Genomic DNA, 25,479 nt, shown 5'->3' on the forward strand with positions numbered 1-25,479 from the left:
ATATAATGGTAGGTCTAGACTTATTAGTCATAGACATAATACCATTAAGCAGTTGATCTCAATGGTGTAAACTTGTGGTACCTTTAAAAGATTCACTAAGAGATTAAGTATACTGCATATCAAAAGGAATGTGATTGGAGCCTACTACATTAGAGTCCTTACAATGGTAACCCTACCTTATTGACTGGAGATTCCAAGATCTTGGTTTAAAGGAACAACTAAGTTATGAGGATACTGCATATCGATAGGAATGTGATTGAAGCCTACTACATTAGAGTCCTTGTAATGGTAACCCTACTTTGTTGACTGGAGATCTCAAGATCTTAGTTTAAATTGACAACTAAGTTATGAGGATTTCATGAAGCACTAAGGAAAATAATTTCCTAACTCATTCCTATGGTATTAAAGTACTTTCTGCGGAGTTGTAAAGGGTTAAAATAACTTTTAATGATTCATATATCATGATTAAGTTAAGTAGAGTAGGGCAAAATACTCTTAATAAGAAGTCACCTATGTGAGTGTGAAGTGGGTCGCTTCAATGAGAATTATTCAAGGCTTGAATTCTCTAAAAATTCGCAGAACCAAGAAGTGTTCATGGCCAAAATGAACTAAGTCATGAGAACCATGAGCAATTTAGGGAAGACATCATGTGAATAATGTTGTTTTGGCTTACACTAAAGGCTGAATGGTTCAAGACATCACATTTACCAATTAGTCGAGTAAGTTTGATGATATTTCACTAAGGGAGGTTCAAGGCCAGAAGCTACCATCGTTGATGTAGTGTTTTTCCGCTCTCTCTATTAGTATCTGCATTATCATTTGTATATATGAAATTTCTATTCATGTGGGGGATTGTTGGAAATTGGTTGAAGATCAATTTGCATGAATGAGAAATTTGGTCCAATATTTTAAGGAAATCGAAATTCAGTGAGTAAGACCATCGCTCAAGCGATGGATCAGTGAAAAGCTAGCGACAATTGTATTCCAATTTTTCATGAAAAATGCTGAATTGCGAAAAGTTAGCGACAATTATGTTGCGACTTTTTATGAAAAAATTGCTGAATTTGGACTGTGTCCCTTCACCCACAACCCTTCATCTTCTATACATAGGACCCCTTGGACGTGTATTTGTAATTCCAATTCTTTCCATATCATTCATTTCATGTCAAGTTATATAAAATACTTTGTATAAGTGATTATGTTATGCATCAAAGTCATGTTTATTGTAGAGAGGGAATTTCGTTAGAGTTCACTGGTTGAAATCATTTGGAGTGCTCCTATGGCTCGACGTGGTCGTTGTATCTTGGAGATAATTGTTGAAAAATCGCTAGCACCGATGTGGGGCAAATTCATCTTAAGGAAAGAGTGTCAAACACTTGTCTTGTCCAATCCATCACTTGCATCTTCTTTTTTTGTTTTCTGATTTCATTTTATTATGATTTGATTTCAGAAACTGGTTAACATCATTTACATATTTGTTCTACGAGATTTGATTCAAAGAATAGTTTATTTTCGTTCAAGAATCAAAAACTACTATTGTTTATTTTTTCAAATCCAAATTCGGTAAGTCGAAACTGTGATTCGAATTCGTTAATGTATAAGGTATGTTTTGTGAATATAATATGCACAATATCGGTGTAATATTCCCATTCAGCTGAGATCGATTACTTCAAAAAATTAAGATGTTAAGCCTATTAAAAAAATTAATGCGAGTTTATAAAAATGATTGAATATAATTATTACAATTATTATTATTTTTTAATCAACTCGCAAATTATTCTTATTTACGAATTGACCCCTAAAAACGTGAGTTTGCAGACCCGTGTTATTTCGCCACTTACTTAAATACGACACCGTAACCTCCTTCCGAAAACCCTCTACTACTGCCGGGCCGGAAGGAGAAAATCAAAACCCTAGGGAGAGAGATACAGTAGAGAGTGAGAATGTCGTCGACGCTGCTGGAGGTGACGCGTGCATCTCACGAAGAGGTGGAGCGGCTTGAAAGGCTAATCGTAAAGGACCTCCAGAACGAGCCGCCGACCAACAAGGACCGGCTCCACCAGAGCCACCGCGTTCGTAACATGATAGAGCAAATCACCTCCTCGACTAACAAACTCGTAATTTCTGTCCAATTTATTAGTTTTTTGCTTTCATTTTATTCTAGTTCAATATTTGTGTTGATTTAATGGTAAAATTAGTAGTTGATGTTGATCTATTTGGTTTTATTGAAATAGATTGAAATATATGAAGATAAAGACGGTGCCAGGAAGGATGAGATTGCGGCTCTTGGAGGCCAGACAGCCACGGGAACCAACGTTTTTAGTGCATTTTATGATAGATTAAAAGAGGTTCGCACTTGGCGGGTTTTTGCTTTTGAGTAGAAGGAAATTTCTGTCTTTTTAACAGGGGCATACTTAATTGTTTGTCTATTGAATTTTCTCGTCTGCCGAAAATTTTCATTTCCTAAATTGAGTACTATGTTTGAGTTATGTGTAGATTCGTGAGTATCATAGACGACATCCAGCTGCACGGGTTCTTGATGCCAATGACGAGTATGAACAACTTCTTAAAGAGGAACCGCAAATTGAGTTCAGCGGGGAGGTTTACTCTCTCTCTCTTCTCTCTCACACTCACGCGCATGCACACCCACTCTCACTCACTCACTCGCACAGAAAAAAGACAGGGCAATTTTTTATTATATTCAAGGTCCTTGAGTCCATTACGGTCAGCTGCAATTTGAATGGATGGTCTTGTGGGCAAAATTGATGGGAAGTTTTAATTTTGAATGTGTATGCATGATGTGCCTTTCCATTTCTTGGCCCCTTGTCTTTGGAGTGTGCCGCATACCCAAATTTCATGTTATAGAAACAATACTGTCATTGTTTTGATTTCAATTTAGCACCATCGAACATGGCACTAGCATGTCAAAAATTACCTAACAATGGAACATTCAAGGTACTTATTTGGTGAACCGGTAAGGTCACACTCACGCGCATGCACACCCACTCTCACTCACTCACTCGCACAGAAAAAAGACAGGGCAATTTTTTATTATATTCAAGGTCCTTGAGTCCATTACGGTCAGCTGCAATTTGAATGGATGGTCTTGTGGGCAAAATTGATGGGAAGTTTTAATTTTGAATGTGTATGCATGATGTGCCTTTCCATTTCTTGGCCCCTTGTCTTTGGAGTGTGCCGCATACCCAAATTTCATGTTATAGAAACAATACTGTCATTGTTTTGATTTCAATTTAGCACCATCGAACATGGCACTAGCATGTCAAAAATTACCTAACAATGGAACATTCAAGGTACTTATTTGGTGAACCGGTAAGGCAATTCAGTTAGATATGGCAATGACTTACCAAACCATCTAGGTGGGTTCTTTCTGCCTGGGTGGGGGGTTTATGTTGCACATGGTGTGTTGTTTGCTGCAGAAAGCTGTTGGAGCTATATGTTCTCTAAAGTTGGTGGGTGGTGTCTTAAGGGACATCGTGGGTTGCTGAAATTTACAAAGTTTCCAATTGAGGGATATATGTAGTTATCGTTGCCAAGTGTTGGGCATTAAGCTGGGTTCCTTGGTAGTTTCTGTGGGGAGTTTTTGGGTTAATTTAATTAAGTCGTAACAGTTGTTACCCATTGTTACTAAAAGCGAGAGTGCCTTCTTGACCATTTTCTAAGTAGGAATTCGGATTTTCATAGAAGTTTGAGTAAGTTATGAGAGAAACTTTGAATTGCATAGTTCCTTGTTCATTTTGTATTCCTTTTCTAATTTAGTAACTGCATATCTACTTTCAGGAAGCTGTTGGACGATACCTTGATTTGCACGAATTATTCAATGACTATATCAACTCTAAATTTGGGGAGAAGATTGAGTACTCCGCTTATCTTAATGTGTTCTCGCAACCAGAGAAGATTTCTCGCAAATTGAAGCTAACGAGGTAAACATTTTTCCTTTTTAATTTATTTTGGATTCTATTTCTTCTTCTCAAACGATTTGTCATTTGTATTTCATGAGCATTATATATTCCTATGTCTGCATCTTGGAGAAAGGAATTGCATAAAGCAAGCAACGAGAAAGATGGTACATATGAATTCTGCTTACCACATCTGTAAATGAGAAGCATTGGGTCATTTGGGGAAGTTTTCCACTTGTGGCAAAAAATGGCAATGTACTTGCACAGTTGCACAACACTACTTACACAAATGGGTTGGGCTGTATCATACAGTATGATTTAGTAGTATCTTTTTGAGCTTGAAAGATACTAGAATCCTTGGAAGTTAGATTTTAAATCTTGCATGAAGAAAGATAGCTGAATGATACTTATTCCAATGAAAAATAAAGAGAAGTAATAGAAAAGAGTAAAAGCTATCCTTTCCAATGAAAAATAAAGAGAAGTAATAGAAAAGAGTAAAAGCTATCCTGCTGCAAAATCATGGAAGTAAACATGCTGGAGTTGCTAATATCTCTGTAGCTTCAAATTTATAAAGGTGCCACTTTATTCATTTTGTGCTTGAATAATAGGTGTCACCACTTCTAAGGATTTTTTCTTCGTTAGGGCACTTTTGGGAACTCGTTGGAGGCTATTGACGAAAATATGTTGTTCCTTATTCTGTCTGTATTGATTAAAAGAATTTGACTTCCACGAAGACATGGCATGATCTTTCAGATTAACAATAAGAAAAGAGTTCATTGCCTTATTGATTAGATTTTGTAATAGTAAATTTAGCACCAAGGGAGCTTAAGCAACTTAACTATCCAATGATTTCCGTGCACAGATAGTAGATCTTTCCTTGTGTAGGATCAGGTAAATAATACAGTATGTGGGACATACTTTTCTATATCGTCTTTCTGTTTTTTGTAATGTAAACTAATTCCTTAATAACTTTGGTATCAACAGGCAATACCAGGAATATATGCAGAAATTACTGGAGTATCTGATATACTTTTTTGAGCGGACAGAGCCTCTGCAAGATCTTGACAGAATATTCTCGAAGGTTCAATTTCGAACATAACTCCCCCCTGTACATTGAGTTTTAGGATCAATGCCAACCGTCTTCTATTGCTTCTGTGAAAGACTCATGTTGTTGCAGTAAAGATGTCACTTGTATTTTGAGCGCAGTTGTGCCCTCATAACAGTTAAAGTTATAATTGAAAGTGTTTCTTTAATTTTTTACTCCTTATCAGTGATGATCTCATCATAGGTATTTGCATCTGAATTTAGATTAATATTGCTAACGACGATTGCGATAATTGGAAAGCAGTCATTTCTGAATTTTAGAACATATATCTACGAACTGGAGGTATAAATTTCTCCATGTTTGTGCTCTCTATAATAAAAAAAAATAATACTTCTCCCTGTAAGGAGAACTTCTGGTATAAGTTTATGATTGGGGAAATATTTTGGTTGCTTTCGTGCATGCAGTCAGCAAGTGTGTTGGCTAATCTGGGAAAGATATGGTTATCTGTACTGTTTCATTTCATGAAATTAGCTCGCATATATGCATCTGTTGATGGGCAGTACCATCTTGAGCTGTGTACTGCAATAATATATTTGCCTGTGAAATTGTAATTTAGAGGAGTCATTTATGATTTGAAGTGACAAACTGATCCTACCACAGTATTCCATAGTTACCCACTATTTTTTTGAGGGGTGGAGGTCAAGTATCTGTGAGTTTTTAGCTCGATTTTTAAAGATATTTCCATATAGAAGTTGTTTAATTCCTAGAAAGTGGATTAGTTGAGTTCAGTATGAATTGTCTGCTTGAAGAATAATAATTTTCTGTATGTATGTGTGTGTATATATATATTTTAAAACGGATGGTTTCTGGCAGGTAATTACAGAATTTGAAGAGCAGTGGACAAATGGAAAGGTTGAAGGATGGGAAAATGAGGGTCAAGAAAATGTTAATATTCCAGCAGAGCATTCTGCTATTGATCTTGATTATTATACTACTGTTGAAGAACTGGTGGAGGTAGGGCCTGAGAGGCTAAAAGAGGTATGGCAGGAGTTCACTGAAGCACTTCTATGTTTTTCCTGCATGGTCTATTTAAATTAACTGGTATTGTGATCTGCATTTATTGTCCAATTTATGCTCTTGGTAACCTGATGTAGGATAGTTGAGAATATTTGGAAGTTAAAACATTAGATGATAAACAAGTTGAAATAACCAGCAGAAGAAGCAGACAAGGTGCAGTAGAAGAAGACAATTGGAGAAGAAGAAACAGACAGAAGAAGAAGAAGAAGAAAGGGAAAGAAAATAGGGGAGGGAGAAAACGTTGGAAGCAAACCACAATTCAATTTATTAATTCATCAACCACCTTTCAATCCCAATTACAATAACATAAATAACAAAATAATAACTTGGGCTTGGGCCAAACCCATATACAAGCCCAATGAGACATAAGTCCAAAATAAGTAACTAAAAGACATAAGCTCAAAATAAATAAAAGATAAAATGGGGATGATGTCCGCATCAACTCTCCCGGGGTGGGAGAAAAACTCGACCCCGTTGAGGAGGTAGATCATAAAAGGCTGCTGTCAATCTCCTAGCCGCAAACTGATCGGTTGAGCAAACTTCTTTCGACGTCTATAGACACGCAAGGATGGTGGTCCGAGTAGAGGAAGATCTTGTTGACTCCTATAATGTTGCAATAAGTCAGGATCAAGCTGTTGAAGTGTCTCTTTGGGGATCCAAGTACAATCAGAATCAGGACGATCCTCCCAACGAACAAGGAAGCGCTGAATGTCTCCATCTTTGGTTAATGTAGTTTGTGCATCTAGAATAGCATCAATTTTATCTTTATGTGCTGCAGCTGGTGGGATTGGGGTAGGAATAACATGTTCAGGATAAGGGTACAAAGATGGAGGTGTGAAAGGATCATCAGCGGGGTGAAATTGACCTTTGTAAGCAACTAAGTCTTCAACATTAAAGGTAGGGTGGTAACCAAAGTGTGATGGTAAGTCAATAACATAAGCATTTGGACCAACACGCTTTAAAATTTTAAAAGGACCAGCACTACGAGCTTGTAATTTGGAAGCAGGCCCAGATGGACGCCGTTTCGGTCTAATTCGAATCATAACATAATCCCCAACATTAAATTCAACATGGCGTTTGTGCAAATCAGCTCGAAGTTTATATAATGCATTACTCGCTTCTAGCTGTTTATTGATCTCAATATGCAAGTCACGCAGATGTTGTGCAAAAGACTCAGCTGACACAGACACACTAGCATGTGGAGACATAGGAATAAGGTCTAACAGCTTCCTAGACTTAAAACCATGAACAACCTCAAAAGGACTCGTACCTATAGACCGATTCACCGAACTATTATATGCAAGTTGGGCAGTAGGAAGAATTAAGTCCCAATTCCTAAGATTTTCCTGGACTAGACATCTTAATAAATTACCGAGACTGCGGTTAACAACCTCAGTTTGACCGTCCGTTTGTGGGTGATATGCAGTAGAGAATTTCAGTTTAGTGCCAACCATACTCCATAGGGTTCACCAAAAATGGCTAGTGAAACGAACATCTCTATTCGAGACAATGGTCTTAGGGAGGCCATACAGCTTGACGATCTCATGGAAGTATAACTTAGTAACCTTAGATGCATCAGAAGTCTTGCTACAGGGAATAAAGTGTGCCATTTTTGAGAAGCGATCTACGACAACAAAAATGGAGTCGTGTTTCTTTGGAGTACGTGGCAACCCTAACACGAAATCCATACTAACGTCTTGCCAAGGACAACTAGGGACGGGGAAAGGAGTGTAGAGGCCTGTGTTCTGCCTTTTGTGCTTAGATCGTTGATAGGTGTTACATGTGCCGACAATCTTGCCCACGTCGGTCTTTAAACTGGGCCAATAGAATTGATGTTCAATTTTCTCTATGATCTTATCACGCCCAAAATGTCCAGCTAACCCACCAGCATGACTTTTCCATGCTATAAAGTCTCGCACTGAAGTCCTGGGGATGCACAACTTATTGGATCTAAAAAGATAGCCCCCCTCCAAACGGAAACCATCAGCGGTGTCCAACTTCCCATTTTGCAAAGCAAGAAAAATGTCCCTGAAATCGGGATATGACTCGTACTCTTCCTTAAGTCGTTCAAACCCTAGAACCTTAACACTCATGACGGACAACAAGGAGATGCGATGGCTTAAAGCGTTAGCAGCTTGATTTTCAACACCCTTCTTATGCTTTAAGACAAAAGAATAGGCTTGCAAATATTCGATCCAGCGGCCATGCCAAGAATTCAATCATCTCTGGGAATTAAGGAAACGAAGGGCCTCATGGTCAAAAAAGAGGACAAATTCGTCGGGTAATAAGTAATGACGCCAATAGCGCAAGGCTTGTACAACTGCGTACAACTCCTTATCATAAGTCGAGTACCGTTGCTTGGCATCATTTAATTTCTCACTAAAATAAGCAATAGGATGGCGTTCTTGACTCAAGACTCCACCTATTCCTACCCCTGACGCATCACATTCGACCTCAAAAACTTTGGAAAAATCTGGGAGTCGAATGACAAGAGCCTCTGTCATTCGCCTTTTGATTAATTGAAAGGCCTTAGCTGCTTTCTGCGTCCAATGAAATTCTCCTCTCTTCATACACTCTGTGATAGGAGCCATAATCGTACTAAATCCCTTGATGAAACGACGATAAAATGTAGCTAAACCATGAAAACTCCTAACATCATGTATATTCTTGGGATCTGGCCACTCAACAATTGCCCGAATCTCTGTAGGATCAGCAGATACTCCCGTAGTGGAAACAACAAATCCGAGAAACACAATTGTATCCGTGAAGAAAGAACATTTCTTCACATTGGCATACAAGCTTGTTGCACGCAATGTAGAGCAAACTTGCGTGGGATGATCTCGATGTTGTTCCCTTGTTTTGCTGTACACAAGGATGTCATCAAAGTATACGACAATGAATTTGCCCATGAAAGGCCGAAGGGCCTGTGTCATCACCCTCATAAAAGTACTTGGAGCATTGGTTAGTCCAAAAGGCATTACCAACCACTCGTATAGGCCATCTTTCGTTTTAAATGCAGTTTTCCACTCGTCTCCTGGGCGGATACGAATCTGATGATACCCGCTCTTCAAATCGATTTTGGAAAAGATTGTGGCACCGGCCATCATATCTAGTATATCATCAAGTCGAGGGATGGAAAAACGATTCTTGACAGTAATCTTATTGATAGCGCGACTATCAAAGCACATCCTCCAAGAACCATCCTTCTTAGGTGTGAGAAGGGCAGGAACTGCACAGGGGCTTAAGCTTTCACGGATGAAGCATTTGTGAAGGAGTTCACCCACTTGTCTCTGGAGCTCAGCATGTTCAGTAGGATTCATTCTATAGTGAGGCAAATTTGGGAGAGACGAAACTGGAACCAGATCTATAGCATGTTAGATATCCCGTAAGGGAGGTAATAAATCAGGGAGGTCGTCAGGAAATACATCCTTAAATTCTTGAAGGAGGGATTGAGCTTCAGTAGGGGTTGCTAGTGGGGAATCGGGCGGGACTTCCAAAACAAACACAGTAAATACGATTGAGTCATTTACGATTGTCCGTTCAAATTCTGTAGGGCTAATCACATGTAGTCCTTTCCTCTCGCCAACTTTTTTGGTTTGGTGTAGGTCAACAAATTTTGGTGGTAAAGGATTAAGATGAATTTTTTTCCCATTAAATACAAATGAACATGAATTTGATTGCCCATGGATAGTTACATCCAGATCGAACAACCAAGGTCGACCAAGAATGACATGTCCGACATCCATAGTGATGACGTCACATCATATATGATCCTTATACTCAAGGAACTGGATAAGCACCAGACAACGCTCTTTCACAGCAATAGAAGAAGTGTCAACCCAAGAGACGCTGTATGGTTGGGGGTGCGGGACTGATTTCAAACCAAGACAGGACACTGTGGTCACAGAGACCGCGTTGATACAACTCCCACTGTCAACAATAATCTTACAACCCTTATCGTTGATCTTAATGTAAGTATGAAAAATGGCATGGCGGCGCCAATCATCGACATCCCTAGGTTGGGTAAGGGTGCATCGTACAACACTCAATCGAGAGGTATCGGGGACTACAGAAGCAGGACCTAGACCTACAGGAAGGGTACGAAGGCAACCTAAGAAGGAATCCTCATTGTCACCCAAATCGTCAAACTCTTCAAAGTTAGGCTCATAGACTTGATCTTCTAAGGGTTCATCAACAACATCCTTTCGCTCATCAATAACTAATGCTCGGCTCGGACATCTAGAGGAGATATGGCCGAAGCCTTTACAATTGAAGCATTGCAAACGAGAAGAAGTTCTTGAAGTTTCAGGAGCTTTACCCTTATTGTCTAAAGCAGGGAGCGTGTTAGACGGTGGAGGTCCTAGGAGAGATTTGGTTGGAGGAGGAGGTGCCGATGAGATAGATGGACGGTTATCACTACGCCTTCCATACGAAGTCTTAGTAATTGACTCGTAATCTCAAACTAAGGAATAAGCGTGATCGAGAGTGGTGACACCTCGCAGGACAAGCTCACGCCGAAGATCGTCTCTAAGGTCCTGTTTGAACCTACTTAAAGTCATAGCTTCATCCTCGACGATGTGGCATCGCATTCGGAACTCATCAAATTGAGTAACATAGTCAGTCATTGGACGGTTTCCTTGTGTGAGGGTATTCCATTGGTCCAACAAATTACTCCTATAAGAGTGGGGCAAATACTTCTCTTGAAGGCGGCGTTTCATTTCCCCCAACCTCCAACGGGAGGTGCATGACGCCTTTCAAGAAGGTCTTCAACGCTTTCCCAAAAGAGTTGGGCAGTACCAGTTAATTTCAAACTGGCAAATTGAACTCTTCGATCCTCTGGTACTCCATACCACGAAAAGAAGCGATCCATATCTCTAACCCACTGTGTAAAAACTCTAGGATCTAAACAGCTATCGAAAGTAGGAGCGTCTAATTTGATGTTTCGAAAGTAACGCTCCTCATAGCGAGGAGGTGAATGAGTTCCATAAGGGTCATGGTCTCGTTCATGATTGCGCTCCTGTTCCCCATATTTTCGTTCACGACGAACACGCTGTCAACCACCATGTCGACGACGATAGGGTATGTTATGAGACGCTTTAGAGTTATCAGCGTCGGTTGAGGGGGAGGTTTGCTCTAGATTGTTCACCCTAGCAGCTAATTCTCTACTCTCCTCACGAGTAGTAGTCACCTCGGTTTGGACGGTTGTTAATTGAGCCTGTAATTGAGCTAATTGTCGAGTAAGGGTATCAAATTGAGATGGGTCCATGGTCACAGTATTGGAATTTGGTATGACAAAACGACCACTACGCAAATGCATGCAACATAACACTAACCTAATGCGATGATTGACGAGATCAATAAACAACTAGTTCAAGAAATGAAAATAACAACTTCAGCATTTAAATTATTTTATTTTATTTTTTTGAAATTATGAAAATTCAAATGTGTCAAGCTGATATTGCTGGTCTATGCAAAATAATAAAGTAGGGGTCAAACACTAGTCAACGACATAATCACGTAAAATAAATGGGAGGAAATGCGAAAATATAACAAGTCGAAGAGTTAACAGATATAGGGTCTAGTCATGTGAGTTTTATGTAAAGACTACAGCACAAAAATTAATCGATGCAATTCAAGATAAACAGAAATATAACTGAGGATAAATTTAAACAATGACTTTCCTTTCGTTCGTTCAGAAGCTGCGTCCAATCAACTGGAATGAAAGAGGCACATGAAAAAAACGATGTTAGAAAAAAATAACTCTTTTTTTTTTTATTTTACAAATAAAATTTCTAACCAAGCAAATGGACCAAAACGGATATACAAACGGGGGGCCTTAAACAAAACTAAAATACAAAATACTTGAATTACACCATATAACAAAACAGGGTCGATACTAATGCCCAAAACATATTGGACTGGACACCGAAACTGCAGTCCACAAAACCTCCTTATTTGGCTTCGTCTGTGGCTTTGATGCTCGACTAGGTGTTGGCCGATGGTAGTGAGATATTGTTGTAGCGTATGGATGGCAGAAGTAGGCTCGTTGTTCTTGTGTAGAGAAGATGAAGTTTGGGTAGCAGTGGTCGCGAGAAGTGGGTAGCGACTGTGAAAAGAAACGGTTGCTGCGTCGACGGTGATCTGATTTTCAGCAACAGCGGTCGGCTTCTTCGACGGTGAGTTCGTGATTGAGTTCGGATTATGGGTATCATATGATTGGGGCTTAATGGGCTGTTAATTTGGTGGTTTCGTGAGTAGTGATAGTTAGTTGATAATTTGGAGGTGATGAGTCGCTTGTGGCGTGATTGTGTGGTGGGTTATTATGGTTTTAATGATCGTGGGCTGTTATTTTTTTATTTTTTGTGAATGGGTGTTGTGGTGGGTTGAGGGTTGCTGAATTTGACAGTTATTGTGAGGTTACTGGCGGTTACTGTCGCTGGGCTGGTAGTGTGGATGGTAATGGAAGATATTGATGCAATCGGGGATTTGAAGCAGTTGTTTGAAAATAATTTTGTATCAAAGTTTCAGACCTCTCCCAAATATGAAATTGAAGGAAGACAGGCTGTGGGTGAGATTATACGACTGCAGATGGTGGACAATTTGTGAAGATGACAGGATACAATTTCAGGCCGAGCTTTAAGTTAATGAACAACTTACTGCCTCACAAAACTGATGGTAAGAGGTTGATGTAGTTAACCAATGCCCAGGTTTGGCTCTGGTACCAAAATCTGATGTAGGATAGTTGAGAATATTTGGAAGTTAAAACATTAGATGATAAACAAGTTGAAATAACCAGCAGAAGAAGCAGACTAGGTGCAGTAGAAGAAGACAATTGGAGAAGAAGAAACAGACAGAAGAAGAAGAAGAAAGGGAAAGAAAATAGGGGAGGGAGAAAACGTTGGAAGCAAACCACAATTCAATTTATTAATTCATCAACCACATTTCAATCCCAATTACAATAACATAAATAACAAATTAATAACTTGGGCTTGGGCCAAACCCATATACAAGCCCAATGAAACATAAGCCCAAAATTAAGTAACTAAAAGACATAAGCTCAAAATAAATAAAAGATAAAATGGGGATGATGTCCGCATCATAACCTTTTGGCTGTACAAAATTATTTTGTAATGATGAATGATAACTCATTGCTCTAATGGATTGGGGATTTAGGTAGCACCACGCTGTAATGCTGTGAACTGGCATTTACAAGTGCCTGTATATTCCAAGCAATGGTTTACGGAACAAGCATTAACAATGAAAATGCTATGTAATTTAAACACTGTGTACTCTAAAATACCTCTCCGACATGTAGCATTTTCTCTCCAGTATGCTTTCTATGTCCTACAATTGGATCCATAGTTTCTCATCTGCATTTAAAGTTCTTATGAAAAGTTGCTTTTCTTGGTTGTGTTACACATGATTGATAAATATCCTGCATGATAGGCATTGGCTGCACTAGGTTTGAAGACAGGCGGTACCCTTCAACAGCGTGCAGAGAGGCTTTATCTTACAAAGGTCAGGATTTATCATCTTTTCCTTGTAATTATCAATATCCTTTTACCAAGGTTTTGTTTAATGTTTTAATTTATGGAACTCTCCCTATTCCATTGCCCTGTCTTTTTTGCTTCTCTTTTTAACTTTTCCCCTTCCCCTGGTTGGGGCAGGGGGTGAGGTGGATATGAGACATGGGTATCTCTTGTGTCTGCGCATCTACGTATGCTTGATGGAATGGAGAGTTTATATATATATATGAGAATTTGACTAAATTGATATAACTTACTCTTTTGATCTTCCTTTGCTACAGTTTTATACAATTTCTGGTTGATAGATTATTTTCATTGATCTACTGTATATTACTGCAAAACCATTTACACAATTAAAACATCCGAGTGACCAAGTCAGTATTATGGTGGGAATTCAATTATTAGTTGCTGTAAGTTCCCTTTTCAATTTAAGGGTATGGTTTTTTTTACTGGTTAATGGTTGCAGTCCATGGGTTCTGATAAGGTTAAATTCGTGCACCCATACTTCCACTCTTTCTTCAAAGCTTAGAAGATCGTTTTCAATGAAAGCTTGGCAGTTAATTGAACCCTGTTTGATCTTGATTACTTTCCCACCTCCTAGTTTATTATTTTATTTAACTGTGTCTTTGAGTATACAACTTCCCTTCCAAGTACTTGTATGTATATAATATCTATAAATTCTCTATATTCTCTTTCAGAATGAGGATTGGATTAACAATTAGTAGGAATCTCTCTCTAGAGTCAATTAGTGGTGGTCTCTGTCTGTGAGCTTCTTTTTAAATATCATGCTGAATTTGTCTTGGCAAGCACGCTGATCTTTAATATTTCTTTTTTAGCATACACCTCTTGAGAAGTTGGATAGGAAACATTTTGCCAAAGGCTCTCATGGTCCGCAACAAAATGGTAATGCTCTAACTCCACAACCAAGTGCAGATGCAAAAGAGATTGCCCTGATTGAAGCCAAAGTTAAAAGGTTATGTGACTTGTTGCAAGAGGTGAGCTAACCCTATCCATTCCGGAAGAAAAGATTTTTTCCCTTTTTTTCTTTTCCTGTCTTCGTCTTCTCTTTCTTTCTGATGATTCTAGATAATCCATGAAGCTCTGTAATTTTTCTTCTTTATTATGCATTTAACTACCTCCTTATATATTTTTTCTCTGGTTTTTCTGTACTGTACAGATAATTGTCCGAACAAAAGAAAACGTCGAGAAGAAACAGGCGTTGACATACGAGGAAATGGAAGCAGAACGTGATGAGGTAATTTCCTCCAACCCCAACACGCACACGAAAAAAAGGGAAAGATGATGGTAATGGTGTCCTTGAAAAGATTGTCTAGTTGGTGTATTGGCTTTCCGTGGTATTGGAAATAGCAAGCATAAAGGATGATGGCCTATCTGATATCATTATATATTTTGCATTGCCTAGAAATTTTTAGTATCTATTCTCTTAAGTTACACCTCAAAAACAATGCAAAGATGGATTAGTGTTGCAGCATTATATGATAAATTTTCATAGGTGATGGAATGACGAAATGATAGCTAGTATGAGTTATTTTATTGCCTTATCAGTTTAAAACTTGAAACAGTTCCACATCTGATATTTGGATGTGTTAAACCTACTGTAGATTCATTTGCACTTCTATCTGACAATATATTTTTGTTTGATTTGAACTTTTTGATCAGGAAGATGTACAAGCTGAATCTGAGAGTGATGATGATGAGCAGCAGATATATAATCCCCTGAAATTGCCCATGGGGTGGGATGGGAAGCCTATCCCCTACTGGTTATATAAGCTTCATGGGCTTGGGCAGGTAATTGTCATTTACGTTCACAAGTTCATGGTGTCATACGAAATAAGTTTCTTTCTAATTGGTCACAACAAACTCTACGAGCAAGTGGTCAGATATTTATGTCTTAATGTCTCTCTATAAATATGATATCATGCACAGGTAGGCTTCTAAGTGAACTTCATATGTAACCTTAGCTTGTTACTGCATTCCTTTTCAGTTTCTAATCAAAATTTCCTCGTTACGAGCTTATAGAAGTGGAAAAAAGGGAACAAAAGGTAAACGGTTTACAAGAGAATGAAAAGGAAAAAAGTGACAGCTGTGAAATGGTAACAGCCCATTAATTGTCTAACTTCCTTTGTGCCAAAAACTTTGTGCATAGTGGAACTCAGAAGGAGAAAATAGAGGTGGTATTACCATCTAATGCCATATCCTTTCTGACGTTTTCCATTTGAGCACAGTAACAACATACTTGAACGTAGAAAGAAAGGCATAATTTTATCAAACGAATGAGAGGGTGTCTGTTTTGGTTCAGATTATATCAGCATCTTGTTATTGTTTTCTGTTTTGAGGAGTCTATTACTGATTTGGTATTTATTTTGACATCATCAACTGACTCAAGGTCTTGTTATGAATGTTTTCAGGAGTTCAAATGTGAGATTTGTGGAAACCATAGTTATTGGGGCCGGAGGGCTTACGAGAGACATTTCAAGGAATGGAGACATCAGCATGGAATGCGATGTCTTGGTATTCCAAATACCAAGAACTTCAATGAAATAACATCTATTGAGGTTTGCTTTCTTGACACTTCATTTCAGCATACCTTCATTATCCCGTCATTTGTTTTTCAGATGTTTGGTGTTTAGATCTATCTGATGAATGATGTTTGACTGCATTTATATTGAGAATATTCACGCTTAGTGTGGCATGTTTGGTGAAGTGGAATAGACACTACTGTACAGCATCAATTCGTCCCATAAGACATATAACGCACGATATTCTCTGATCGCTCAGGAAGCAAAGCAACTGTGGGAGAGAATCCAAGAACGGCAAGGGCTGAATAAATGGCGACCTGATCTTGAAGAAGAATATGAAGACCAAGAGGGCAACATCTACAATAAAAAGACGTACAGCGATTTGCAACGCCAGGGTTTGATTTAAAATAAACAGTTCCACTGTATTCCTTCATTATTTCCTGAATTTTATGGTAAGACTTCTCAAATCAATTCATACTTGTTATCCAGTGACTGTATATTTACTTCCAGTTATTTATTTGTGTATTGTATAATGTAGGGCACTAGATCTATTGCTCTACAGCCATCAGTCTTGACATACAGAGGACCTAATCTTTTGTGGCATGTAATTCGGAGTAGAAAAAGAAGGAAGCTTTATAAAGATTATAGCAAGGAACGACCTAATATGCATGATGTATCTTTTATGTGAAAAGGGGAAACGCAGGCTTGTTTAATTCCTTATGAGATGCGTACTTATTTTAGATTTTGTAATTGAAACATTTTTCTTAAATTTTCGTCAAAGAGACCTTCCGTTATAACATTGTAATCCCAAAATTGCAATTTTCTGTTTTCCTTTTTGAGTCTCTATTTGTCCATGTTTTTGTTTGAAGGTATCGAACTATTTAGTTACCTTTCTTTTGAATGTGTCAAAAAATTGATAAAAGTCCTTAGGTGAGGCTTGCATAGAGAGCATTTGTATTGATTTGGGAGCGAATTTCGAGTCCATTCTACGAGTTTTTGTTGTTGCATACAAAAATGAAAAATGACGAGAGAATTAAACGTTTCTTGTTGTTGCATACAAAAATGAAAAATGACGAGAGAATTAAACGTTTCACTTGCATTCGCTCGTCAATGTAACCTAGTCAAGTAGAGAGTTTAGTACTTGTGACCAATAAGGCCTTTTATTAATAGAGTATACTCGATTCCTATGACAAGAATTCATTGCTTTGATAATCTTTGTTATTGCAAGATTTTAAATGATGTCTCAATCTTCGTCCAGTATATTACTGATAGTCCTTTGTGAGTGTGCCGAGTGGAGCAAGCACCTCTTTCTTTCTTTCGGAGCTGTTTTGGTGGAGGTACGACGCCCATTACTTACAGCACCACCGAGCAACCACATCTACGGAGCAAGGGCGTTAAGCCTCCTGTATTGGGCCCCTTAAGAGGCCTTGAGATTATTGTAACGAAGATCTACACAATTCTTGTGACTTCATTAATTACGGAAGTTACCTTTTGAACAAAAATATATGGATCTGATCATGGGGACAACTTGGGCGATCGTATTTGTTTTTATTTATTTACTTGCTGATTTTCATTTGAATTCACATTTACTCTCCCAAAAAGGACTCAAATTTAGTTTAATGACTCAGTAAGGTTCTGCTTTTACCACTTGAACTAGATATTGATGAATAAAATACTTCACTTTATTTTATAAATAAAAAAATCCAGGCGTAACCCGAGTCTTTTATCTAATGCTAGAAGGGAAAAAAAAAAAATGAAGGCAAAAAAAAAAAAAAAAAAATAAAAATTTTGCACGAATTCTAAAGGCTTTTGGGATTCCTTGGAGAGTACTATAAATATCAACTCTTAACACATAATTATGGTTGGAGAATTAATTGTAAAAGGAGGCAAAAAAAAAAAAAAAAAAAAAATTAATATTCAATTCTAACCAAAAATTTCACGTACACTTTTTATTCACAAAGAATGGACCTAGTAAACAAGAGGGCAGAACCATTTACACATCTAAGGACAAGCAACCTAGAATCTACATATGTACCACACACAATTTTCGACAGATCAAATAATTCAGGTGGAACCTGCAATCTAACTTCTTGAATTACATTCTGTGCTGTTTTCATGTCTCGACTCAACGGCTCATCCAAACTCATAGTCACTTCCACATCACTAGTTACAAGTTTAGCTACAGGCAAACTAGAAGGAAATTCCTTTATTGGAATTATGTTCTTCCACTTTTTACTAGACAACTTTTCTTGTATAGAATTGTGAACATCCAATGTGGAAGAATAAAAGTTTCTGGTGTTGGGTTCTTCCTTTATATATAATCGTCTCCCAGCTCTCAATTTAGATAGCGAACTTACTTGCATATTTCCGCTTATGCCAGCCTTGTCGTGAGCCCAATCTTGTCCGAGCATTACCGTGAAGCCGATGTCTGATGCTACTGAAAAAGTTGCATTTGGCTTTGAAAGTTTAGACACAGTGAGTAGCACGTCTCCAATAAGGACTCGGGCAGGAGGTTGCCGAAGGGTCAGTCCTATGTGCCTGCCAGTGCTATATAGGAGGCGCCAAGTGCCTGGAAGCAAGTTGAGCCAGTGCTGCATTTTAATAAGAATGGGGTTTTCAATCACTTGAAGAGAAACTAGTTGAATCTGATATAAGCACCACAATGTGAAAAACAAACAGATAGGGGAATGTGCAACGGAAATATGAATTGAAAGAGAATAATATGATGTCAAGAAAAGGGGCGATGGTGGTTCAGGTTACCAAGTGATTTACACAAAACTGAGAAAATAAAAGAAAATAATTCAAAAATTCTTACCTTCGGCTTTGAGTGAGGATTTAACATCTCCATTAGTTCAATAAAATGTGCAAGCCTCCGTCGCTGAGAAATTTGAGTATAGCAAATTAGCAAGTTTATGAAAAATAATAACTTTTTAACACAGTTCTTGCAGATATAAAGTGGAACCAGTGAAGCAAAAAGCATTAATGGAAAACAAATGTGGCAAAATCTTTTGCCCCGGAAATTTGGCATAATCAACAGGTGTTATGGTTCCCCCGTGGAGGTCCTTTTAAATAGTTTAACCTATTCAATTCTTCCTATTATTTGTTAATAATGAAATTGCTTAAGCACATAATTTAGTGTACAATAAGAACACAAAGAAACCTTGAACTACGTCAAGTCGAATTAGCCTAGAATTATAATATTTTTCCAAGAAAGATAAGTTCCCAGAAAAGTCCACTTATTTTGTGCTTTGAGTGACATGAAAAGTAGAATCATTTAGGCAATAAAACATGGAAGAATAAGAAACCTACTACATTAACAAATTTAAACCATACAAATTTGAAAAGTTTGAAATATGGATCCCTTGTGACAAAAAGAAGAAGAAAATAATGGACTCCCTATATGAATCCCAAAATTTGAGCAATATAGAATTGAAAAAGGCTTTTGATAGCGGAGAAAAAAACAATATATAATTTAGACTGAAGGTCTAATAAACCTGCTGCCTGCCATAAATGTATTCCTCTGTGATTCGAACTGCAGTTGAACCAAGACTCCATCTGATCATGCCCATGGGTGGGTCCACCCTCCATCTTGGTCCACAGAGGAAAGGATGCCTCAGTGCATTTAAGCAACTGCAGAAATTAATAAAGTAAACAAATTGGCAAGAAAGTAACGTGTGTTTTAAATGCACAATGACCACACATGTTTGACGTGCCCATTTTAACATAGATGCACGCAAATTCATCATTACAACCACCATAAAGGTTTGCTTACCTTATTCTTTGTGAAGGTTTGGTTGCAAGAAGTAAGGATAGCAAGTTCCAGCCTGCACCCCAATTTCTATCAAGGATCTGCAAAAAGCATAATATATGAGCACATCTTTGTGATAATGGAAAGAAGAAACAAGATAACGATATGTATAATGGATTATTTACTAACTTGGAATCCAACATTTTTGGACGAAGAATTTCTATTGACAACATGCATCAGAAACTCACGCAAGCAGGAAGGGTCGGTTCCCTGAAAGTGGCCAAAAAAAAAAAAAAAAAAGGATATGACAAAAGCTAAATGCAAAAATTCCATTCATGAGTCTAAGAATATTTTGCAGATTGAATATGTAATACCTTGGAGAGGAATGCTTTGAACTTCGAGAAAATGAGCGGATCCATTAGGTCCCTCAACACCATTTTAGCCAGGACAAATCCAACGCATCTAACAGACACGAAGAGAAAGAGGTATCTCATGAATAACTTGTAAGATATTTGAGTTTAGAATACACTTATTCAGTATGTGTATCATACCTCATGTCAAATGCAATCATCATTTGCCGCCTATCCATATAGCTGCCCATTTTGCTATCATCAGGACTGTACTCATGAAAGTCGGCAGCATTGCCCAATATCCCCACCTAAAAAATTGAAAAGTGATGACTATACAAATGGAGTAGGGCATTTACTGAAAAGACAAAAATAAGAGAAAAAATGAAATTGACCTATATGATTCATTAAAGTATCAAATTACATGATCCCTGTCAAGTATAATAGCACATCTCAACAGTATTGTAGCAGTTGTCACTATGAGAAGTTACATCACCATGTCAAGACAACGTGCAGCCATGTACTTTTTCAGGGAAGTCAAATTTAGATCACTCACAAAGTTATAGACCTAACAGTAGGTTCCTAAGTTCTATCGAATAATGGAAAGCTTATACTCACTTTGATATGTCTATCCACTGGACAAATATGCAAATTTTCAAGTCTCAACTCTGTATGGGCAAGTCCATGGCTGTGTAAGTAATTCACCTGGGATGAACATGAAACATAAACATCATGAACAGTCGAATTCTGACAACAATAATTCATTTGCTTATATGCTTGTGACACAATAATACTATGAAAATAAATCATACTCCGATTAGGAGATCCCTCATTAAAATCCGAATAAGTCGTAACTGTCGAGAAACTGCTGGCCCTCCTACTGTGTCATCTCCTACTCTCCTAACAGACTCCTCATCCAAGGCAAGAGTAGCTTCCAAAGTTGGAAGCCAATCTGATTGTTGAAGCCAATGCCTCAAGGAAAAGCTACCATGGTACTGCAGAAGAAAAGAGTTAAAATTCTCAGTATTCTTGCAAGCCTCATCAGTGATCATTTTGCTGGGTGGAGTATAGGAAAATAAATTTGACAAGATGCCAATTAAAGTCAAGTGATTATATTAATGCATGTTATATACTGTCAAACACACGAACAAACAGAAGCACCAAACAAAAAATCGATTTGGTTTATACTTTTTTTTCTTCATTACACAGTCTACTCCAAAACTATTAGTATTTTCCTCTAGTTTGCAGGACAGACAGGAGTTGAGAGTACGGAAAACAAGAAATGTATTTTAATAGAAAATAACTTACTCCGTGAACAAGAGTAAATGAATCACTGTCTCCTGTTGTGGATGAGCAAACATAACCATGAACATTCATTGCATAAGAATGGTACATTAGTCGTCGATGAGTCAACCTCTTTAACACCTACAATGAAACACCATAGAAGATAGTGAAGCAAGTCTGAGATCACTAATTCTGTAATAATATGACATTTCCAATCATTTCACAAACCTCTATTGCCCGTCTTCCCCTACGCTTGGCCTGAGCACTAATAAGCCGCCGAAGAACAACTCTCGTGTTATACAGTGGACTGCATTATCTTAGAAACTAATATTAAAATCTCCTTCTCTCCCCAAAATTTTAGTCATACTCAGCTTAAAGAAAAGTAAATCAAAACAAACCTACAAGGATCTTTCATGGTGGCTTCATACACTAACTCATTCCCCTGCATGACAGATAGCCAAAGCAGTAACCATAAATCAGACCAGCCACATTGCAGAACATATCATTTCAAGTACAAGTTTTCTTTTCATACCCTGCCACATAGACCGATGCTAACACGATCATGAATTTTGAAGTCTGACATCTTGAACTTCATCACATGGCTTAAATCATCATCCTCCACAAAACCAGAGCTAGTTGCACTAACATTTTCTTCAGATTCCAACGCATGAGTTACACTTTCCTTTGATGCTAAACACTTGATTTCTGCCTTTTGCTTCCGCAAATAATTATCATTGATCCTTGAAATCGGGAGCAAAAACTTTTGTCGCATCAACAAATTACGGTTATTCAGTAACCGGAAACAAGGTAATTCAACACCTTCAAGAGTAGAACTCGACCATACTCCAATTGACAATGCCATCTACAATCTAAACAAACAAAATTCAAAAATCCAATAAAATTTCATAAACTTCTTACCTACTAAAAACGGAGATATATTTACCAATAGCTGCAGATTACACCGCTACAACACAAAATCACTAACAATAAAACGAAAAAATTGTAAATTAAACAACAATTGGTTCAATTTTTTAATTTTTTTTCATATTCTAATCACATTACAGTTAGATCATTATCTGTAGCCGAAAAATTACTAAAATATACACCCACCCTCTAAACCTAAGCTAAATATACTAATAGCAGCAGATTACAATGTATTATACTATAAGACAATCATAAACATATAAAGCAAAAAATGTGTGAATCAAACATTATAAAGCAAAAAATGTGTGAATCAAACATTATTGTGCACTGCTGTAAAAATCAGTATTAATGATGAAGAACAAGGACAACACTTATGCTTTACTGAAGCTAAATTTACTGCTGTTTCCTTCCATATTTTTTATAGGTACATCCCACTCTAAGTTTATCCCTAATAAAATTTTAAAAATTTTAGAAAATACTATTTACATCCACATCATATTCCAATCTTGTCGTTATTAAATTCATTCATTTAAATACTATGTATTCACATGAATTTTATTTATTCATCCGACTTTAAATACATCCCTATCACTATATATTCGCCCAATCCCTAAAATCATAAACTCTTAAACCAAATGAATTAAATAAGAATAAAGCCGAACTGATTGAACATTAAATTAACATGAAATAAATTCTTTGTCATTAAAGTTCTGAGCATTAGAATGCTTCAAACAACAAAGGCTAAAGAAATAAAGAAGAAGAAAGTTCGATTAAGCAAACTGAATTTTACTATCTTTGTTGGCTACAATTATTCTTCTTTCTTGATTAACTGATGAAACTGCATCAGATTCCGTTTTGCATTCTTTGAAATCCGATATGATTCCCGGCATAGAAATCACATTCAGGGCCACCATCGCCGATAATTATATTAATGTATTTTTCTCTATCTATTAGGATTCTAGTTAAGCATAAATGAAAATAAAAACTATTTGATCAATTTGGAGTTAAGTACTTTTATTTATTTTTGTTAATGTCGATTTAAGTAAATTTACATAGGATTTAAAATATAACAAAATTTAATTTTTAAAAGTGGATGTATATATAAAAAGTGTGAATGGAAATAGTGGTACCCTTAAATTATCCTACTTTACAAGATGAAATCATGTATGTGTAAAACGATAAAGATGTAAATCAAATAACAATTAGTGTATTATTTTCATATTTTAATCATATTAAAGTTAACCCATTATAAAAATTAACCAACGATGAAGAGGAACACGGAGACGGCTAACAGAAGTATATTGACATAAGAATTGTAGGAGTAAGAACTGTGAGGTATTCAATTAAAAGTTCATGACTCAAGTTGACAATACTACGTGTACACACACCTACTAAAACTAATAGCAGCAAATTACACTTTAACACAAAATCATACATAAACAAGACAAAAAAAAAAAAAAAATTGTAAATCAAACAACAATCGGTGTAATTTTTTCACACCGAAGCTAAATTCACTAGTAGCGACAGATAGCAATATGTACAAAATCATAAACAAATTAAAAAAAAGGTGTAAATCAAACAACAATTGTAGTAATTTTGATCGTATACTATAAATTGATCATTATTGATTGGTTCTGATACAGAAAAAGAAGAAGGAGAGTGAGAATCTCATAAGCTTACCGGAGAGAGCAATTGGAGGAAGAAGAAATGGGGAGGGGTTATGTAAATAGAGAAGCGTGCGAGAGCAGCGTGTAAGATGACGCCTTAAGCGTTTTGACGTGAGATTTTCGCATGTCGGCGTCCGCCCCCCACCCAATACTAATTAAAATATCTGTATTCTACTAAAAATGGATAATCTTTATCTAATTCTCTGGACTTGTATTAGAATACAACTTTGTACATGGGACAATGTCGTAAAATAAATAAGGGTGCGTTTGATTACAAGTAGGAAAATTACATGGAAAGAAAATGAATTCCAGGGAATTGAATTACCTAGAAATTGTTTTCATGGAAATTGTAAATTATTGTGTTTGATTGTATAAATTTTTCATGTGGAAAATGTTGAAGTAAAAGTATTTTTTGATGTTCGTTTGACTTTGTTTTACGTGGAAATTGTCAATTTCAGGGATATCCTCTTTTACAATTATTCCTAAAATTTGTTCCCATTGTCAACAATTAAAAAAAATTAAAAAAAGCAAAAAAAAATAAAATAAAAATAAGGTGGAAAACCAAAAACCACCTATCCCCTAGGAAAAAAAAGGTGGAAAATCACGCTTTAAGGTGTTGTACCTAGAAATTCATGGAAAATCAATTCCCTGGAAAATTTTGTCAATCAAACAGGCCAAAAGTGAAAGTTGGAATTCGAATTCCAAGTTCCATGGAAAATTTCGTGTAATCAAACGGGGCCTAAATGTATAAGGTGAGAAATGAATATGTGCATCCGGACAATGATCGAGAATAAAATATGGAAATGATGATTTCGATGATATTTTGCATATGAATGTGTAAAACAGTTATAATGTAGCGTAACGTAGAAAATTATAATATTTTATGGACGTATCGATATATGGAGAGAAGGAAATGTTATAACGAGAGAAGTTTTGATATAATAATTTTATACGCACACGCTATAGGACTGTCCATTCAAATCACGACACATCGAATATTGAGCTATTCAATTGTAATACCTCGCATCCAACACTTACTTTATTTTCTTTCTTATACCCCCTAGACATCGAAGTGCACGTTATGAATGATTTAAAGTTTGAGGCGTCGTGATTTAAATAAACGATCTTACCTCATGTGCATATGGAATTGTCTCATTGAATAAGGTCAATTTGGACTGTGATTGCACAACAGTTGGGTTATGTTTTAAAAAAGGTCAAGGGCAAGGTTAACTTCTGTGCCTAGGTAGACTTTTTAAGATAATGGAGGTGAATAATATGGTAAGTGCGGAAGGGTGTTTAAAGAAGGTATATGATTGTTATTCATCACATCAAACCATCATATTTGAAAATCTATCTGTTGTGTGAAGCCCGTAACGACTACATTTTTCATTCTCATTCTTACAT

At 37.0% G+C, this 25,479-nt stretch overlaps 2 protein-coding genes across 3 annotated transcripts; one reads left to right on the top strand and one right to left on the bottom strand.

The window, feature by feature from the left end:
- Positions 1-1,818: 1,818 nt before the first annotated feature.
- Positions 1,819-16,949, top strand: LOC111405629 (splicing factor SF3a60 homolog). The gene is made up of 13 exons (XM_023034592.1): positions 1,819-2,117; positions 2,235-2,348; positions 2,497-2,601; positions 3,799-3,941; positions 4,902-4,998; positions 5,836-6,000; positions 13,486-13,557; positions 14,402-14,560; positions 14,743-14,820; positions 15,246-15,374; positions 15,995-16,141; positions 16,365-16,557; positions 16,644-16,949. The coding sequence occupies exons 1-12, from the start codon at positions 1,944-1,946 to the stop codon at positions 16,509-16,511; spliced, it is 1,530 nt and encodes a 509-aa protein (XP_022890360.1). The 5' UTR covers positions 1,819-1,943; the 3' UTR covers positions 16,512-16,557; positions 16,644-16,949.
- A 1,066-nt stretch (positions 16,950-18,015) lies between these two features.
- Positions 18,016-24,236, bottom strand: LOC111405630 (probable plastid-lipid-associated protein 14, chloroplastic). 2 transcript variants are annotated; one of them, XM_023034593.1, is made up of 14 exons: positions 24,089-24,236; positions 22,017-22,353; positions 21,883-21,926; positions 21,713-21,791; positions 21,509-21,625; positions 21,013-21,195; positions 20,819-20,905; positions 20,405-20,511; positions 20,228-20,315; positions 20,043-20,123; positions 19,878-19,954; positions 19,600-19,735; positions 18,921-18,983; positions 18,016-18,696 (listed from the first exon to the last, which is right to left on the bottom strand). In XM_023034593.1, the coding sequence occupies exons 2-14, from the start codon at positions 22,344-22,346 to the stop codon at positions 18,055-18,057; spliced, it is 2,034 nt and encodes a 677-aa protein (XP_022890361.1). In that variant the 5' UTR covers positions 22,347-22,353; positions 24,089-24,236; the 3' UTR covers positions 18,016-18,054. The 2 variants fall into 2 exon arrangements, with proteins under 2 accessions (XP_022890361.1, XP_022890362.1); XM_023034594.1 differs by lacking the exon at positions 24,089-24,236 and having other exon boundaries at positions 22,017-23,375.
- Positions 24,237-25,479: the final 1,243 nt, after the last annotated feature.

This window comes from Olea europaea, chromosome 12 (genome assembly GCF_002742605.1).
Source record: "Olea europaea var. sylvestris chromosome 12, O_europaea_v1, whole genome shotgun sequence".
NCBI lineage: Eukaryota > Viridiplantae > Streptophyta > Magnoliopsida > Lamiales > Oleaceae > Olea > Olea europaea.